Genomic DNA, 21,572 nt, shown 5'->3' on the forward strand with positions numbered 1-21,572 from the left:
AAGGAAAAAAAGGAAAAAAATCGCTGCGTCTTGCTTGCTGTTACAATCGCTATCGTTACAGCAGACATTACTGGTTAATAAACGACACTTAATTGATTTAATGTACACAAATAATGACTATTCATCCAGTGTTCAATATCAAAATGTGTTTTTTATCCAGTCTTACCTTTTCCTCCGTCATTTTGTACCGTTTTTCCCGTGTTTTCCCGACACGCTCTCTCTTCATACTCCGTCAACGTAAACGTCATCACGTTTCAGACGCAGTTTCTTCTGTGACCCAATCAGAGTGTCGTTGAGTGTGAGGGGTGTGTCGTTGAGTGTGAGGGGTGTGTCGTTGAGTGGAGGGGTGTGTCGTTGAGTGGTCTGCGGGTCTGCAGCTGGAAGAACTTGCTCTGACAACGTGGGGGAGACGCAACAGGGCGCACACCTGACCACACGGAGGGAACGGCGTCACCAGACCGGGAGAAAACAAACTTTCACCGGGAGCTTCTGTGGATGTACCGGGGCCGACGTAGGAGTCCAAGTTCTTTTATCACCGCTAAACAGGCTGGAGTGTTGTAGTTGTTTAGCTTCGTCAGTTGAGCAACGGAGAAGTTCATTATGCCGGACGTGTGCGCTCCACGTCTGTTGTTAGCCGCCGCCGGGGAGACGAGACACAGGAGCACGAGATCCAGGCAGGGTTTACGGTGCCGTGGTCGGTTAGCTGCTCGCTGACACTTGCTACCAACCGCTGGATGGATAGAGAAGTCGTCGGAGTCGGTAAGATCCGTTCATCCAACCCAGTAGATAATCCAGTCAGTCAGTTTAGCCCAGGGGTGTCAAACTCATTTTTGTTCAGGGGCCACATACAGCACAGCAGCACATGCAGCGGTATGTTTGACACCCCTGGTTTAGCCGATTCATTTAGTAGTTCTAGCTCGAGACTTGAGGGGGAAGCGCCAGCGTCCTCAGGTGAAATAAACTGCCTCAACACTTTTACACAATTACTCAAAACGACGATTAATTCATAGTTCTTGGAACAGTTACCTGCTTTGATGAAAGATAATATTTGTCATTCATGAATTGGTTTTGTGTGTTTTGCAAGTGTTTTTTGTTTTGTTTTTTCAATGTCTCTTTATACCATATAATACCATGATATATAATCTACATATACCATATAATACAACAACCTAAAGGGTTAGTTCAGTTTTGTTTTTAACACTTTTAAATGGTGAACTCCAGTGGCCCATGATATATGAATATATCATGGGCCACTAAACTTTGCTATTCGGTCGTCTTTCCTGACTGGAAACTGAAGTCCTGTGTTGTTCTGTTTTAAATTTGCTCACTCCTTGCACCAAAGCTCATACAGAAAATCAATGATTTTAACAGTAGTTGTTGATCCACTGCTGCCTCGATTAGTACTTTTAAACTGCAGAGTTAAAGTGACCAAATGAGGCAGCAGTAGACCAGCACATCCTCTGTCCCCATTAGATAAAAGGCTGACTTTCTCCATGATCGGACTGAGTTTTACAACAACTTTCCAATCAAAAAAAGCTGTTAACCCAGTCATTATGGTTAGTTTTAATAAACACACAAAAACAACTGCAGTGCCCACATTGCAACTCAACTATGAACAGTGAATATGTTGATGAATTACAGTCTTCTTTATCATACAGTAATTAGAACCTATACCACCATGCTGGTGAGGGACTTTAATTCTCTAAATTAACACTAGGAAGGGACGAGGGTTAAATGGAAATCTTAGTGCTAATCAAAGCACTTCTGAGACATAGAGGCCATCCGTCAGCCATGATGTCATTTGTAACAGTGATTATTATGAAGGCATCACCGTTAATATCATAATGATAGACTGTCTTACTATGGAAGAAAACACTCACAACACATCAAGCAATTCACAAATAGTGTGGATTTTTTTCAGTATGTCCCAAATACAATTTACTCACCCGTCACATTTTTAAAAAAAAATTTCCAGATCTCTCTCAAGTCTTCAAACTGTCTGGCGGTCATCCTCGCGATTACTGTTCTCTCTCCTTCAGTCTTGGCTGTCCCCATGTATTTGTTTTCTTTTTTTAAAGAGCAGCGGTTCATCGTTGTTATCAGCTGATTCCACGTGTTTTTTCCTGGTCCTTAAAGCATAACTAAACCCTGAACCACATTTTCTTCTGGTGTAAACCATTGTATATGCATATCTAGCAATGTTGTTTGCTGATCCAAGTATTGGAATGATGCATTTTGTGCAAAAAGAAAGTATAGGACAGATTTAGCCTCAGAAGAGGTTTAGTTACCCTTTAAAATGTACTGTCTCTCCACCTCTTTAAATCACAACTGAAAACTCACCTGTTCCGGACCGCCTACTCCCTCTAACCCCCTGCTATCACCACCACTCCCCCTAAGTTATTGTGTTGATTTTATGTGCTCCTTTTTTGTTTTTTTTTACGAAATTATGTGATTTTAATTATATCGTGTTGTAAAGTGTCCTTGAGTGACCTGAAAGGCGCTTTTAAATTAAATGTATTATTATTATTATTGTTATTATTACTGCTAAACTATGCACTCAATGTGAATAATACATATGCGTCAACATGTTTCTCTGGTTATTTGCAATTTCATGCTGTTTATTTGCATCAGTGTTAATGTGCAAAGGCCTGAAGGGAATTTAAGGTGGCTAACTTTCAAACTTTATATTGTTCTCACCTAATTGTTTTCATTTAAGTCAGTAAAGTGAAGACAAGTACCTTTTTTTCCATTGATCAGACTGAAATTCCTCTCCATTAAGAGTGGATGTGAAAGTTGAGAGCAGCAGAAAATATGTTTAACATCGCTTATGGCTACAATAAAAACAAATGGGTGTTTATCTGTGAAAGCTTGCGCTGCCAATTTATGACTCCATATAAAAGTCAGTCTCTAAATCAGTGAAGACTGAAAAACTCGCCGGGTTTTCAGAAGCCTAAATCACATTGTATACTATAGATTCATAGACTACCACTTCCAATTTTTTGGCTTATAATAATAGGACGATTATAGGCGTTATAATATATGGCACGACTTGGCCCTTTGAGTGGTCAGAGAGTGTGGTCACTGGAAGAGTCATGAGCACGAAGGATCAAACCCAACAATGCCAAACTGTAGATCAGTTAAAAAGATTCATTTATTCATTTAGCCGTATTTCATTTCAGTTCAGTGACTGTGTCAGACGGAGTCTGTACTGTACTAACCAATTTGAAAAATCAATAATGTTGCTTGAAGCTCCACTTCAACTGGGCAATTTAGTGATGGGAATTTCAATGATACTTAAATGTTCACATATTTATTGCAGTTGATGATTATGCAACTAACACTTGGCATCTGTTAAACAGAGAATGAAGGAATAATTAGGATCAGAAGGACAAAGTTGAGCAACCATATCAGAATAATCAAGAGCAATTGTTTGTATTAGTTGCTGCATCCATATTAATTAACTTGTCGAATAAACTGCTTTTAAAAATAACACTCAAAAATAGAAACACTGATGTGTACCTAAAAGGATACACATCTTGTTGTGGGCGCAATTTTTTACCCATTAGTTAAAGTCAATTTTTGTACTTAAACATTACCAAAAGTACTTAATCAATACATTTATTTACCATATGTATGTATATGTGTGTATGTATATAGATGATTGGTCAGACTGCCGTCACAGGAAGCGACGTCCCACACACGAATCAAGCTGAATAGTGCCAAACTGTAGATCAGTTAAAACTTTTTAAAGGAGACATATTATACCCTAGTTAAAATAGTTCCCTGGTGTCCTAATGAACATGTCAGTGACATGCTTTGGTCAAAATACCATAAGGATGACGCACCATAGCAGTTCAATAACCCTGCCAAAACCGCCCCTTTCAGAACACTCGGTTTTGTGCATGGTCTCTTTATATGCAAATAAGACACAGGCAAACACACACCCACTTCTTCCAGGGGGTTTCTGATTTGTCCTCTTTACAGCGCTTACTAACTCAGCTCCTGTTCCCTCAGCTCCATTCCTCTCCCCCTCCCTCCACTAGTTCTCTGACAATATCAACATGGCAGCGTGCGTCACAGGAAGAGAAGTCCTACATAAGGATGGAGCCAAACACTGTCCAACTGTAAATCAGTTAAAAACACTTAGGGACAGCACCACTGATCCACCGCAGACCTTTGTATGTGACTGCATCCGACTGAGTCTGTGCTCCGGTCATGGAGGACGACGTACTGAACAAATATTTTTAATTAGGACGTGTCAGAATGGTCAGTTATGAGCTCTGTGTGACCTTTTCTTAACAATGTGTGTGTTTGTACGTCGCTGACTAAATACGGCGACCGCTGGCCGCAGTCTGATGTGAAGTGGTGCAAACACACAAACACACGTTTGCGGACTTTATCCGGCACATTAGCGTCATATATAAAATCCTCTGTAAAACACTGTGCTCCACTGTGCAGCCACCAACAGCACACTTGTCCCTCCGCGTTGACATATAGGGACAAGGTGGAGCTAAGGTGGAGCTAAGGTGGAGCTAAGGTGGAGCTAAGGTGGAGCTAAGGTGGAGCTCTCGAAGTAAACTTACTGGTGGGGTGGTGAAATGCGCATGCTGCCGTCATAATGTGCAGGGAATTCAACATGGCATGTTTTATCGCCTATACTTACACTAAGGAGCACCACGAAAACATGACTGAGTATTCTTTTTCCACACTTTGGTGACTGGTAGGGCCTCCAGAGTCCTAAATATAAGTATTAAAATGATTAAAAAGTTGATTTTGCATAATATGTCCCCTTTAACAATCCTAAAAACGAAGTCACCGCAGTTTCACACATCTATGGAGTGATGACTTCGCCCACGTTGAGTAGGTAGTTTTTTTGTAGTGGAGATGCAACCTAAACTGTGCCGTGTCGTGCTGTGGCGAGGTGAGTAGAGCCGGTGGAAATATGTCTTATGTACCATATGTTCTATCACACATTTTTTTACCCATGCACACACTGTCAGGAGCAATGTGGGGTTAAGTGTCTCGCCCAAGGACACGTCTGCATGTTAACTAGCCGAGCAATGAATCAAACCCACAGCATTCCAGTTGAAAGATGACTGGCTCTATTGTGTGTTGGCCCTGCAATGGACTGGTGACCTGTCTAGGATGTACCCTGCCTTTCGCCCAGTGTCCCCTGTGACCTTGGATGAATGAGAATATAACGTGTTTTTCACTTCGCTTATTCAAATCCATTCACATCGGCATATAGACTAGAGGAGCCTGGAGTCAAACCACTGACCTTCCAATCAGAAAACAACCCACTCTAGCTACTAAGCCATGGCTGATGGAGAGTCATACTGTTAACAGACATTAGGGAGTCTAATACTTTATGTTAATGGAACACTGTTCAAGTCATCAGCACTGTTTGTCCTCCCTTAGAAGCCTCAGACTGTTGTGCCATATAAACATCCTGACTCTGGGAGATAAAATTCATGAAGAGAATGAGGAGAATGATCTTGGTCATCCTCCTGACCTAACAGTGTGTTGGAGGCTGTGGGCTGCTCCACTGCACAGAATGCTCTTCAGTCATTCGTAACCTGCAAGTGTTCACAAAAACATGTGCAACATGGGTCTCAGTGCTGCTCGCAACATGTCATGCTTCATCATGTGCAACAAGAACCGTCTCAGCACAGCGTGTTGTAGTGAGGAGGTCAGGGTTCGCTTGTCTATATGCCGATGTATTTGGGCAAGACACTGTGCCAGCACTGTACACTGTAGTGTAAAGCACTAAAATACTGACCATTTACCATGAATTGTACATCATATACTGTTGGAAGCTGGAATCCAGTTAGAAGCTAAATTTAGTATTAAATTAAATTAAATTAAATTAAATTAAATTAAATTAAATTAAATTAAATTTAATTTAATTTAATTTAATTAATCCTATAAATATATAATAAATATTGTCAACATAAACCTTTAATGATAAAGAAGGATACCTTTAGACAAAGCTGGCCACACAAAACTAAGCTGCTACTACTAAGATATGTGGCACTTATTTTATTTGCACATTTTTGGAGACTTGTATCTTTTGAAATACTCAAGGACCAGTTTGTGACATGTTGAGAAGTATTGGTGACATGTTGAGACTGCAGTGTGTCAGGAAACTACAGTGTCGTTGCAGTTGTACATGCTCTTGTTGGTGCATCTTGGCTAAAGATAGCGGCGTCTTTAAGCCAGGCCCATGTCTGAGGTAGGAAAGTCTCATTCTGAGACTACTTAAATGTATTTTTCCTTATGAGACACAATAGTGGAACTAAACATCAGCCTTGAAAAGTAATTTTTTAGGTAAATTTGAACTTAACCGACTATTTTTCCTCCATCAGGTAACATCAGAAACACAGAGAAGCTGAGCTATGACCATCAGCAGCAGTACGAGATCCTGGTAACGGCTTGGGACTGCGGCCAGAAGAGGGCGCTGCACAGTGTCCCTGTTAGCATTGATGTCAAGCCTGTCTGCAAACCTGGCTGGCAAGGTGAGCCTTCATCCTTCATCATGTGTTCTTCCATTTGTTACCTCTTTGTTAGGACCACTAGACCTCATGGAGACCAAAACCTGGTCCTAATGAGGCAGAAACCTCATTTCTGAGGAACTGGTTAAGTTCTGGAATATGGTTAAATTGTCGATCAGTTAGGGTTTGGCTATGGTTAAGGTTAGAGATAAGGTTCAAATGAATGGAAGGTAATGAGAGAGCTAATGAAATTAGCTGATTGTACTCAATTCAACTGTAAGTCGCTTTGGATAAAAGCGTCTGCTAAATTACATGTAATGTAATGAGAGAGCTTGAAAGGATAGCTGCAGGAACCTGTTTGTGTGTGTGTGTGTGTCTGAGGAAAGATTTCAGTGATGAAACCTCATGTACGAGCTATGTGGTTGTGTTTATGCTCATAGAAACACAGATGTGATTATTTACATGTGTGTGTTTCATTCTAATGTCTGTATGTGAGATACAGACCTCACATCTTCATATTTGTGCTTTCCTCTCTATTTCCCACAACCTCATTCTTTCTTCTGTTTCTTTGAGCCTTTCACTCGCTCATCTTTTTCCTCTGTGACACCCTCTCTCTCTCTCTCTCTCTCTCTCTCTCTCTCTCTCTCCCCATGAAGAATTGGCCTGTCAAGTTTAGCTGGTGTGCTTAACAGCAATTTACTAAGAGCAGTGTGACACTGCCAACATGGCTTTTAGCACATCAGACGGCGTGGTGGCGTTAACAAGGCTCACAGTCATGCAAAGACAAGTGATTGCACCATTTTACAACAGCATTAACAGCACTGGAGGTAACTGTGGATGTAATTTGTCAAAGTGGAGAACAGCACACGCGATGAAAGACCGAGCAAGGAGCTACATCTGCAACCGTGTGCAGCCTGCTTCACATGCATGTAGGAGCTGGTGATAGACCGCAGTAAAGAGGACGCTGGCAGCAGCAGCTTATTGGCAGCTAATCTTGTAAAAGCTGATAAGTTGTTTGGCTCGTATCTGTTTTTTTCAAGCATGTGACATTTTACTGTGCATCTGTGCACTTTTCTGAGCTGATTCACAAATCTGTGACAAGCTTCAGACTTAAGTAACACAATGTAGAATTTGTTCTTGGGTTCCCCCTACAGTTGGTAAACAGTATTGTCTGTTACAACTGTCATATAATATGTCTTCAGACCAGGTACAGAGGCACTGTTTTATTTATTTATTTAAAATAACAATAATAGGTTCTATCCACACGGAAACAGAATTGAACATTCTTCACTATTTTGAAAAAGTTTACTGTAAACACTGAATCTGTTTTGTTTCCTTTTTTTTTTAAGCAACTAGTGACAAATCTATAGCGAGTCGCAGCTTTCTGGCATATCTCAGTCCTTTCTTTGCAGAAAATGTTCAGTTCTTCATGTAGCTGTATTTACTGACACCACTGATTTTACAAGTCAGTTTAACCGTTACTCTTCACCCCCGTGTCTGAAGTCACTGAGCACAGGACGTGTTCTAGTGACATCTATAGTCTTACTTTTCATTGACAGTAGTTAAGTAGTTAAGTTTATTAATAAAGCCATATAAATACTATACATATGTTATATTTTATGTTTTTTACATTAGTTCACTAGTCCTAACTGAGGTGTGTGTGAGTGTGTGTATACAGCAACGGTGCAGTGGAGGGCGGGGACAAGAAGCAGTAAAATTCACCTCTGAAACGTTGTTCAGTCAAAGTCCCAACACGTTTGCAGTCGTGTCACTTTACAAGCACAATGTTACTTGTCACATTAAACATCACCTTGTGTGCAGCATTGGAATGTTACTGACCGACACAAGATCTCAACACACACACACAGAAACACAGAGAGAGAGACTCTCATCAGCACTGTGTAAACTAATTTGATGATGGTTTGAGTGTAAAAGTGAAGACAAACCAAGTAAGCGTGACACAAGAAAGGGGAGTTGGAATGTAAGGTTGTTAATAAATGACATTAAAAAAGAACACATGTATGTTAGTGTGCAGCATATGAACATTAACACAAACACAGAGTGCAGACAGAGCTGTCATTGGTTTGCAGGATGACTCTCGCTCGATAATCCTGTCTTTGAAGTCTGCAATGTTTTTTGTGAGTCCATTTTTTTTCTCTCAAATTAGGACTTTTCAGCGCAAGATTATGGTGAGCACGCACACACACACACACACACACACAAAAGAGCTGATACACTCTCCCCTGATGAAAGAGCAGTTATCCCCGTGAGCATTATTTGGCAGCAGCGATGAAAGAGGAGAAGTAAATGCCATGGCCGCAGATCAGGGGATATTTTGTAGTGCTAGTTGTTGTTGACCAACAGGCTCCTGTGGAAATGTCAGACACACACAAGAACAGATGCATTTTCCTTTGGTCATCTGTCTTTTCAAATTAGTGTCTGGTTTATGACAGCGAGGGCTCAGCTGTGTGTCTGTCCTGACTTATCACGCGTCCTTACTCGACTGGTGGAAACTCCTTTATTGACGGCTTGCACCTGCACACACTCACTCACACACACACACACACATTCAGGTGCAGGGTAGGCAGTGAGTCACCAAATATATAAATGTATATCCATTTATAATTTGTCTTGAGTTTTTATGTTCCAGTAAAACTAGTTCAATAGATAGTCCCTTCCTTCATTTTAAATACAAACAAATGTCCATAACATTGTCAGATGAGTTCACACAATGCTGATTGAACCCATCAGCTCCACACGACTCTCTCTGTGTGCGGCACACAGGAAGTCATTTGTTTCATGTCAACACAGATGCAGCAACATTTAGCCAGTAAAGTGAGACAGCTGCAACCAGGAGTATGAAGGAAAACACCAAAAAGAAAAATCAATTCTACGGCTCAAAAAACTTTGATAGGATAAATGCTTCTTGCCTCGCCCGCCCCTGCACTGTATAGACAAGACAGCTTTATTTGTACAGCACATTTCATATATATACTCAATGTGCTTTACATAAAAAAACATTTACAACTTGCAAACATTAAAGTGTATAATTTGAACAAAAACATTAAACCAAAAAAAGAGAAATAACAGAATAATACAAAGAGAAACCTCTAGACTAAAGCAGCATCAGCATCGCTCCCTGACTCTGTTGCTGAGACACTTGTCCATGTCTTCATCACATCACGCCTGGACTACTGCAATGCCGTCCTGTTTGGGGTCCCCAAGAAAACCCTGGATAGGCTCCAACACGTCCAGAACTCTGCTGCTAGGGTTTTCACTAGGACCAAACCATGGCAACACATCACCCCCACACTGAAACAACTGGCTCCCCGTTAAGTTCCAGATCACCTTCAAGCTTCTCATCCTTTGCTACAAGTCTCTCATTCACTTGCTCCACATTATCTCTCCGACCTCCTCCATGTGCTCCGTCCCTCACTGAACCTGCGGTCTGCTGACCTCGGTCTCCTCTCCGTTCCCCGCACCTGCAGACAAAGCTTTGGCAACAGGGCTTTCAGTGTCCAACGGTGCTCCAACCCTCTGGCTGTTCACCACGCACCAACTCTGGAGTATTATTATTATTGTTATTTATTAATAATATATAATAATAATAATAATAATAGTAGTAGTAATAATAATAAGACAAGAGCTCAATCATCAGCATATGAGAAAAGCATATGTTTTTAAACTGGGTCACATTTGGTGCTGATGGCAGTTCCACTTGTTCCACATCATAACAACTAAATGCTTAACCATGGTTAGTCTGAACTCTGGGCTTGACTATTTGACTTGAGTCAGTAGATTTCAGAGAGGTTGAGGTTCATATTATTTTAATATGCCATTTACCACTAAAACGGTTTCTGTTATGTTGTGTTTGTGTTTGTTTGTGTTCTACAGTGTATGGATTAGTATACACAGTCAGGTCTACTCGTATTGTTTGACAGAGCAAATAATGTTACATCATCTCTGTTCACAAAGACCACACAGGCAGAACAGTAACGCCAGCAACAACAACGACAAGTCATCAAAAGTTACGCACTGCAGCTTTAAAGCCCATTACTGTTTGTGATGTTTGCCGCTGACTGCCCCTGAAGCAACATATCCTGAATGCCATGCACTCTCAGCTGTGGTTGCTGAGCAGCACTAAGGCAGGGGCAATTTGTGTCTTTTAGCGCACAGGACAAAGTTAATGGACATTTGTGCATGAGTTGCAGACTCTCACCCCCCCTTGCTTTTCCCAGCAGCATCTGGACATCTGTATCTTGCATAATACATCATATATAATTGGGCTGCTGCAGTGAATTAACACCACCACACATCTTGCTCTGATCTGTAGTGTTTGATCATTTTACTCTGCTGTTGGACACGTCCACAGCCAATTGATGCCATTAATGTCCTCATTGTTTTTGTCTCATGAAGTCATATGATGCCTACATACACCAATCTGAACCCCTCTGTGATTATCTGGGTCCTGTTTTGAGAAATTCCATTGTGAACCATGTAAACAAATCTTGCCTGTCAGTGTTTTGTAGTAATAGTTTGACACATAGATTTCGGCCACATTCATTTAGCTTTAAAGAGGCCATAGCCTGGAAGTGCCAATTAAAGCTGCATTTTTGTGTGTATCTGTGTCATGACCTCGTTTATGAAACAATCAGTTCAGCCACTGCTGGGTTTGATTGTTTTCCTGAGCTCTACGAAGCGAAATAGCCCTTCCGTTGACTAGTTACGTCACTGGCAAATTTCACCACTCCTCTAAACAGCAGCGCCTCCTAGTCCGGGCACTAGAGTCCGGACACATCCAGTGACGTACTTTCAACTGTAGAAGAAGAAGAAGAAGAAATACTCTCGATGTAGCTGCTGAGCTCCGTACAACCGATAAGCTCAGCAGCTACAACGAGAGTAGTTCTTCTTCTTCTTCTTCAATATAAAGCAGGACACAGCACCAAACTTCACCTAAAGGAAGGAGCAGTGTCAACAATACGGATATAACTGTCTTTGTGTGCTTGTTTTGTCGTTTAGCTTTAGTGATAGCCGGCTACAGGCTAAGCTACACGCTAAGCTACACACTACGCTTGTGTTTCATTTACATGTGTGTTTATCATCTCGGTAACCACAACGTTATCGAAGCTCCAGGCGTCCTGCAGCAGTCTTTCACTGTCACAGTGTCTTCTGACTCTGGGTCAGACTCCCGATTAGATGTGTAAGGGATTACGACATTACTCAATATGTTGATCATTGCTAGCGGTGCATCTAAATTTCCAGAGGGCGAGCTGCGGGAGAGCTGATGTGCCAATTACGTCACTTCGAGGTAACTGGCCAATCACAAGACAGTGGGAAAGCTCTCGTTGGCTGGCCAACCACAAGACAGTCCGTGTTCTGTGGGTGTGGTTTTGGTCTGAAACAGCGCGGCTGACAAGAGCGCCAGCGATGAGACATTTACACCGGTTGGTTTGTCGCGAGTAGGAGGTTTTGACCATAAAAATGATTTCATGTTTGTAAGTACACCTCCATATCTCACATAGAAGTGAGATAGGACCATGCTTTGGACTCTTTAAAATGAAAAGGAACTGGGGCTACATGGCAGTGTAAGGAAACGGTTTCCTTACAGCTAAAAGATCCAGGTTTGTGACCCAGTCTGACCGAAGGGCCTTTCACCCTGTGTCAGCTGGGAATGGCTCCAGCAACCTTGACCCTCATGTGGAGGATAAAGCTGTTGACAATGAATGGATGAATGTATGAAAGGAGCTCTAATTCAGTGTTTATGTACAAACTGTCGTTGTACGAGTTGACTTTAAATGCTATGCAAAGTGAAACTTTGAGCTCTTCTGTGGAATCTCATCTAGTAAAAATTAGCTTCATATTTGGTGTGAATGCACGGGTAATTTGGAAGGTGTAACACAATTGTAATTTCAGACAAATCCATCCATGAATGAAAGTGTTATAAGACGCGATTCACAACTTTGTTGAATTAGAACAATGGCATTTGCATTTTATTCACCTGCACTTCCATATGCCTACAGCAATTGGACAATATGAGAATTCTTAATGTTTTTACTGGACAATCGCATGCTCTTTATCCTGAGCTATTTCCACAATGGACAACCCTGCTGTAGAACTGGCTCCAGTCCTTTCACACATGAATTAATTGAGTCTTAATGTTGATTTAATAGCTCATTCATAATGAATGTATTTGTTCTGGGCTCAGGAAACTGACTCAACATATGAGAAACAGCATCAATTCTGCTTAAGTGCTCCCTCCAGCCTCTTATCCAAAAACTGCATTGAACACAAGGTCAGAGTTTTCTGTGAATAAGAAATTCCAGGAAAAAACGTTCACAATAAGCGTACCTCACACTGTGACACACTGCACTCTTTGTTAAAAGACAGCCTGACATCAAAGATTATTATAATCATTATGAGTTATTACTGTATACTTAAACAATTATTCTGACTGTTAGATAAGAGATGATACAACCATGGACAGAGGCAAATCCACCACAGGCCAGGGTTAAGCAAAGAAACCCAAGACCCCAAGGCACTCGAGACCTTTCCAAGCCTTCCACACACTGGGAGAGAATTCACCTCCTTAAACAGCTCCTCAACACTTCAGGCTGAAGTGGTTATGCATCCAGGATGCCAGCTCTGTGACTGGCAGCGCAACATACACCAATCCCATCAGTTATTGGAGCAAAGATTATTATTTATACTAATAATATTTAAAATATTTAGAATACATTGATAACTTTAATTAATATCAAAGTTCCTTAAAAACTGTCTCCGTCAGGAGCACGTGATCTCCGTCTAAGGAGCATGTGATCTCTGTCTCAGGAGCATGTGATCTCTGTCTAAGGAGCATGTGGACTCCAATGTTCAATGAGTCGAGTCCCAGTACCCTGTTGTTTCGCTCGCACACTTACAGTAGTGCACACACGCTACGTACACAAATCAGCAGGAGCAGCCTCGAGTGACCGATTATTTGACTAATGGAAAAAGAATATAAAATATATTCATCCTTTCTATTCTGAGAATGGCTCAGTGTGTGTGTGTGTGTGTGTGTGCGGTGCGGTGCTTCTCACCCAACTTTACACCATCTCTAGCTCTATCAAGTTTACCCGGGCTGCTCCTAATTCTAGGATGGGTCAAAATGCAGAGGAATACTTTCCCTAAGGGGATTAATAAAAACTAACTTTAACGTTAATAGAGCCCTGGACGTTGAGGTAACACCTCTGACACACCCCCCTGCAGGAAACAATGTGCTTCATCCCATAGACGTAAACAGTTGACAGCGCGTACATCAGGCAGTATGTCAGAAATCTTGTCCCTTCGCTGGCAATTTTTGTCATAAACGTGAATATGGTGAATAACTATTGGGCCCTGGGATGCCAAAACAGTCAGAGACACGCTAATGGAATAACATTTTATCGGATTCCCACAGATCCAGAGAGACGATGTGAATCGCTGCAAGAAATGTGCTCTTAGTGAGCGATAGAAAATGGATTTTATGGTTAACTCTGGGTAAATAATGGAGTCTAACTGACATACAACGGTAACATTGTAATGCTAATGTTAAGTGCAACACTTACCTTTCCAGTGACAACAACCCTATCTTTACCTGGTGTGCAGAAACCAGATATCGTCCATTTGTTTCCCTCCAGGCTTTTGACTCTGGAGTAAGATGAAGGGAAGTTAATCAGGAAGTTGAAGATGTCAGGACAGTGGAGGTCCGGGTGAATGGCAAAACTGTAGTGTAAATCTGTAGTTTATGTGATCAAGACAAGAAAAGTACAGATACATACAATCATGGATACAGTGACTATAAGTGTGATATCTGGAGGAATCCAGACTGTGGCCAAAAACCTTAGTCTCACCAAATCAGATAAGTCTTCACTCTGAAGAATGTTGTCCCTCCGTCTGTCTTGGTGGTTATTGTATCTGTCAGACAAAAGATTGGTTACCTCTTAAAGTTAATGCGTCTCACTTCAAGGAATAAAAACATCATAACATTCAGACTCCAGTGTGATAAATGGTACACAGATGGCAAATCAATGAAGCATGTCTCAAATGCAGTTTAATTACAATCAACAAAGGTTGGAGTTGGAGACTCACGGTGAGCAGTAACACTGACACCGGAGGAGAGAGTTGTGATTTCTGTGTGTGTTTCCAGGTTTCGTTGATGATGTGGAGACCTAAACCTGTTACACATTATGAGACCTTATGGGGACAAAATCCAAGTCCCCATAATTCAAATGATTACATTGTATGTTGTATGTCTATATGAGGTTAGGGTGAGGGAATCTAAGTCAATGTAACATCCTCTGAAGTCATGGAAACTAGACTGTGTGTGTGTGTGTGTGTGTGTCTGATCTTGATCTCTGATAACAGTAGGAAGAGGATGAATTAAAGAGGGGAGAAAAATAAATGGTTCGACACTTCCTTTTCCCATTTCCTCTAACCTCCTCCTCCCTCAATTCCTCTCTAATCTCACTGAGGCTGGAGGTCTTTTCATCCTCTCTCTGCTTTCCCCCGTTGCTTTCATTGTTTCCCCTTTGTCAATGTACCAATGTAAATTTCTCTCTTCGTTCTTTTTGCTCCTCTGTTGTTTTCTCTCCCCTTTGTGGGTTTGATTGTGTCATAGTTTCCTCTTTTCCCCAGTCCCTTGTTCTTCTGTGCATTTGTCTTTCTTCTCTGATACATAATACTAGTTTGAAGTAGAAATTCAGTCTCTGGTGTAAATCACCGTCACAGGACCTCTTCTTATTCAGACAATCACACACACACACACACACACACACGTTAGTGCAGGTCTTCAGCTAAACAAAGCCTTTTTTTACTACTAATAACTATAGACAGCAAATAACTGCTTATGTTACATATAAACAACCTTAACCTAACCACCATCCAATTGTAGTCCTGCACACAGTTCACTCTAAACAGAGCCAGAGAGACAGGTCACATGAAAGAGTAATGGTGCACAGCTGTCCTCTGTGTGGACATTCACTTCTTTATTGATGATAGTGTGAACACACAACAGCAGAATAACACCTGCAGCAGTGAGCAAGGCAAACACATGACAATGAAAAGAATAATCAGATAATAATCTGGTCTGTGTTTCAGTTCATTATCAGTCTGAAACAATGTGACATGCAAACATTGTTCAGTAGTTGCTATGATGATGACGAGGGTTCTGTCCTGCACACTGGTACAATAGTGTGTGTGTATCCTCTGTCAACCTTGAAGGATGACTCACATGTCCTCACTCCTTTAATGATCTGCCGGTCAGGATGCTCTTTTCTCTCCTACACCATAGAGGACATACTTGTCTGTTAATGAGTGTATTGAGGAGAGGACATTCAGTTGCTTTATGGGTGCAAGGATTCTCGTTTCTTCTCTTTAGCAATTAAACAATTATGCTGACATCAAACAGTGGAAAAAAGATTCCAGGAAGGACAAGCTTCTGTCGTGTGTTTAGAGATTAACGATAGAAGACAGGCGAAGAAAAACAAGGCAGACCAAAGCAAAATATCCACTGAATGAAAAACTGTTCCATCAAATGTCTAAAAAAGTATCCATGGTGTTTTTCAACCCAGGTGCTTTTGGTTGGGACAGTTGATGTATTTGATGCATTTCCCAGTCTTTGTACCTGTGTTTTGAGTTTGTCTTTGTTTGTTTTATTTAAGACTCATTTTGTTCATTTTTACTACCGTTATTTGATCTTGTCTTTATAAATGTATTTGTAAGCTCTATTTATTCATTAGTAGAGCTAAAACCTTTTGATTGGACAATACAAATATTTGTGTGACTTTAAAAATAAGATTAAAATGATTTGCTAATATGAAACATGTGATATTATTCTATTCTGTGATTAAAAGTAACACAATAGTTTCCACATATACACATATTGGATACGTTGAGTCATAACGTTTTGATTAGTTACACTGGAAAACACTGGGGCTCTCTTTGCTGTTGTTTTATGACCCAGACATTGATCCAGGATCACCATTGTCCTTCCTTTTCCTTTTATCAGGATAAAAGATGGACGTCACACAGACACAAACACGCGTTACATTTTCTTATTGGTGAAGGAAGTCAAAGACGTAACAACCATAATGTGAACACACCGATGAGACATACTGCAGATACGCAGATAAACAACAGTGAGAACAGATTGATATTCGACAAACACCAACACAGGCACATACACACTTAGAAGAGTTATTTCATTCCTGTGTCCTTGTCTGGCTGCCTGTTGAAATTGGACTTTCCTTCAGTGTGCCACTTAAGTGTCAGGGCGACATTGAGCAATCATGACTGCAAAGACACCAACAGAGGAGGATAAAACAGAAGAGGCTGAGAGGAGTTTGAGAATAAACACCTAAGGCAAAGGCTTTGGGTCCATGGAGTGTTTGTTATCAGCTGTGATGTCATTTTACAAAACTAAAGTTTTATTGCATTTTGACTTCATCTACAGAAGGTTACTCCTCTGTGTGGAGACTGGACCCTGATGTGTCCTGGAGTCCCCTGAGATAGAGGATGTGGATGTGGATGTCTTAAAGGGATAATTCAGCTATTTTGTCAGTCAGCACCGGTTGTTTGCGTTTGTTTGACATGAGAAACAAACGTGAATTGAATTGGTGATTTTTGTCAGTGGAGCACACAAATGTTGTAACTCCACCTGCTTACATCAGGAAGTCCAAATTTGTTATTTTCTGACTTTGGTGTTTCATATTTTGTCTGAAGTCCTACATTTCTTCTTCCAGCTTCTCCCTTTAGGGGTGTGACCACAGCAGATCATCTGCCTCCATCTTGCCCTCTCCCTTGTGTCCTCCTCTGTTTCACCAACTGTCCTCATGGCCTCCTTTACAACATCCATGAACCTTCTCTGTGGTCTTCCTCTTTTCCTCCAGCCCAGCAGCTCCATCTTCGACATAATAACTACCACTCCTCTGCACACAAACATCATAGCAGGCCTCACTAACGTCTCGTGTACCTTCCCTTTCACTTTTGCTGCTATCCTGTCACTCATCTGCACCTGCACTCTCTTCTTCACCCTACATAAGCAGCACACTTAGAAAACAAGAGGCTCCTGTGTCCCGACAAGCTGAACATGTTTCTCAGTGGTCACTGTTGTGAGATAGTGAGCGGTTTACAAATGTCATTTTCTAACCTCAAGGTAGTGAACATTTCCTTTAGATTGTAGACTTGAACAGGCCGGTGTAAAAACTGTGACATCCGAATGTGTGACTGCAGTTTGTAAAAAAACACACTCACACACATATATCAACATAGGTTGACTTGCAGTGACATGACTCCAGATTGTTAAAATGAGTCTCTGAAGTAACGCTAAACTTTAAAAACAGAGGCGTACATACACAGGACACAGGTACGCTGGTCAGTTGTAGCGCTGCTCTTTTCGTTTAATAAACGGGCCGCTCCAGTTTGACTGTAGGCATGCTAACGGAGCTAGCGCAGCTAACAACGCAAACAGTGCTAACTGGTAAATACTGCCAAACCGCAGACATGATGAGCTAACGTTATAGCTCCTTGTCTACAGGTGTTGGGTGATCAGTTCTTCTTCACACCTCTAAAACAGCACAGCGCAACTGTTTCAAGAGTGGCGAAGAAGAATTTTAAACATACAGTGTATATAATTTAGCAGCATTAATTGATAAAGTTTTATGTTGCAGCTGAATATCTCTCACCTCACCCTTCACTTTCCTTCAGTTAACATCAAAACTCAAAGATGTTTAGGGCTGAACCAGCTTCTGATAGAAATGTAAAGAAAACAACAATTCATCCAATAACGTAAAACAATGCAATATAATTGTTTTATCTTCAGTTTCGGACAAAAGAAAATAATTTCCACGTTTGAGGTCGCTCACTTAGTCTGCTGCCATTTTGAGCATAAAATAAAGAAAGAGGAAAAAGAGAGGGCACATTTTGAAGTTTAAATCATTTTTCCTGAACAGTTTCAGTGTCCCCACTTTTATGTGTCCAGGATTAAAGTGTAATTTTCACTCAATCCTCAGCGGGGGCAGAAGAATTCCACTCACTTCAGACATGAAATTGTCTTTTTTTGAGGCCTTCTCTTACAATCCTGCAGAATGAGAAATACAGTGTAATGTCATTAGTCTGTAAATGATCCCTTTAAAGTTTTAGAAAACTATTATTCTGTCTCATCAGGTTCTCAGAGAGCAGACCTAGATGTTCCTGTGCCAAAACCTTCCAGACTTATGTGGTGACTTTAATAAAAGATAATTTAATGTGTCTCTGCAGATCACACTGAGCAGTGATGGAAGACATTTTCACATGGATTTTCTTGGCTGGTTGACTTGCAGTGACAAGGTCTGGAGATAGTTATGAGGCAACGATGTAACTTAAATGGTCACACGCGTGAAAAATCATATAAGCTGGCACTGATACAAGTAGATTTCACTACAACCACAGAACATCAAGTTACAATAATGGAACAAAGGGATCATTTCAAAACATTTGAAAACATTGATATCCACTTTTTTTTAAAGAAAAATAAGATCAAGGTCTCTTGTTTTTCACAAAGAGGAGCCATGAAAACATTAAGATTAAGGCTTAAGGACACAGGTGGAGAGGAAAAGAGGAGGGTAGCGCTCTTTCAAATGGAAATATAGGCTCTCCTGCTGATGGATGTGACGTATAATGACGGCCTCCAATGACTACATGAACATGATGTCAGCATTTTTATATTTGCACTTATGCACACACACAAAGAAGTGGAGAGACTCCCTCAGAGATGAGGAACAGCATGAGAGTGTGATGATGCATCATTTTCTTATAAGCACCTCTATCCATCTCTCTCTTCCCGCTCACTCTCTGCTCTCCATGCTACACACTGCGACACAGTCCACACGTCTGTCAATGGTACGTTCATATTTGTTGGCGTAGTGGCTAGCACAGTTGCCTCGCAGCAAGAAGACTCAGGTTTGCAGCCCTGTCTGAGTGGGAGTCTGTTTGGCTGGAGCTTGCATGTTCTCTCTGTGTCTGTGTCTACGGGTTTTCTCTGGTTTCCTCCTACAGTCAAAAACATGCAGAGGTTAACTGGACGCTCTGAATAGACGGCAGGTGTGAACTTGAGAGTGTGTGATGGACTGGTGAACCCCGCCTCTCTCCTTATGTCAGGATTGTGACATCATCATCACAGGCAGAGCATAGTCAGCTACAGACTTTTACCAGGAGGCAGATTTATTCCCAGTCCCAATAATTTAAAGATAATTTGCTCTTTCACCATCCTCCTCTTCCTCACATAAACTTCAGATACTGTTATAGTGAAATTAGATTAAGATGGAGCGAGAGATCATTATTATTATTACTGAATTTATTATTATTATTATTATTATCTTGTTATCTATTTTATTTTCTACGCACTCAAATATGAGTCACAGTATGAGATCACATACCTTGGTATATACAGTAGAACAGTATTTTGGATTTTCCTCCAAGTATCACCATAGGAAGCTTGCGTAACACTGATTTCTAAAGTGTGGGCTGTGACCACCTTAGCAGGTTCTAAATAGCTATAAAATATGTACAATAGATTTTAAAGACATGCTTCTGCAGAAGAAAACAAACCCATGGCATTCATGTTACACATTAAGTTTCTATATCTGATGTAGTATAGCAGCATTATAGTGGTGTTTTATGTGTAAGTCTCCATTGTCAGCCGGTCAGCGTACAGGCCTAATATTTCAGTGTTCATTAAATGTTCTTATGTTATATGTTGATGGATAATTACACACACTGAGAATGAGCACTCTGTTGTGATATATATATATGTACATATATATCACAAAAAATATATGTATATACATATATATGTATATATGTGTATATGTATGTATTTATATATGCATATATACATATATGTATATACATATATGTATATATGCAGAGCTGGATTAAATAAATGGATTATACTAGGCAGACTGTATTTTCCCCCTCCATCGATGTTATTTATGAATTGAAATCTGAAACTTACCAAAGTTACTAATAAAAGTGAAATCACATTTTACATAGCGTAGTCTTTGGTTACGAGTTGGTTCTTTGTATGCCAAAATAAGTCATGTGTCGTATATTCAACAGTCTATCAGACTATTTTTTGATTTGTATTACCGTATTTATACCTTACTACAAGGCTCTATTAAATGCTATTAAATTATCCTTATCTTATCCATTGCGAGTGTCATTGTTAAGGCAGTAGTACCAGTAAATCACCAATAGGTGTCAGCATTGCTATATAAACAGAGCAAATAAGATAAATGTTGTAAGCTATTGCATTTTACAGAAAATCTTAATTAAATGTGTTAATTAAATTGAATAGTTTAATAAGTAGTCAAATATACAGAGACCAATAAAATTGATTAATGCAGAAGTGGCTGAGAGGAGTTTGAGAATAAACACCTTACTGTCGTGGTAAAGAGGTTTATTTTCATGGACAAGCTTCACCTCTCTTCCATTTTCTGGTATTCAGCTCCTGGTCTGGACTGTTCAGCAGTTTTCTCCACTGGTCTGGATGTTTCTCTGGTGTACTGTACAGGGTTGTTTTTGGAAGCCACTCTAGATTCAGTCTTTTGGACTAAAACGCTTAGTCACGTTTTAGTCATTTTTAGGTTGTTGTGGGCAGAAACCTTTAATCTCCATATTTCAACTTTTCAACAGTTTTTTTCATGAATTGATGCAGACTTCATCATCCAACAGTGTCACACTGACAGTTTGACATGAAATTTCCTCTGCCGGTGGTGCGCCGCGACCGACTCTAGATCGGCTTGGAAGGGCTCGGGGCGAAGGTGGTTTACAGTGAACCCCCGCCCGGACCTTGCCGCGGACATGTGCACTGCTGCGGCTTCTCCCGCCCGCCTGCCCCCAGCGTGACTGTCGATCGGAGCAGACTGTCCTCAGAACGCCCTGACAGCGTCGCGTCATCAGGACGAGGAGCGTAAATCGTCTAGAAAACGCGAACCAAGTCATTTTTAGGTTTTGATTGTCCCTCTGTCTGGGCCCCCTGCCAATCAGGCCCTAGGCACGTGCCTAGTTTGCCTTTGCGTTAATCCG

General features: G+C 40.9%; 1 protein-coding gene across 2 annotated transcripts in view; it reads left to right on the plus strand.

The window, feature by feature from the left end:
• Positions 1-21,572, plus strand: part of LOC122773272 (calsyntenin-2-like) — a 347,251-nt gene that overhangs the window by 237,637 nt on the left and 88,042 nt on the right. The window contains exons 1-2 of one of the 2 annotated variants that reach the window (XM_044031815.1): positions 412-759; positions 6,366-6,515. In XM_044031815.1, the coding sequence (XP_043887750.1) occupies positions 735-759; positions 6,366-6,515 (175 nt within the window). In that variant the 5' untranslated portion in view covers positions 412-734. Of the gene's footprint in view, positions 1-411; positions 760-6,365; positions 6,516-21,572 lie in introns of those variants that run through there. The other variant, XM_044031814.1, reaches the window with a different exon arrangement.

The sequence above is a fragment of the Solea senegalensis genome, linkage group LG8, assembly GCF_019176455.1.
Source record: "Solea senegalensis isolate Sse05_10M linkage group LG8, IFAPA_SoseM_1, whole genome shotgun sequence".
NCBI classification, from domain to species: domain Eukaryota; kingdom Metazoa; phylum Chordata; class Actinopteri; order Pleuronectiformes; family Soleidae; genus Solea; species Solea senegalensis.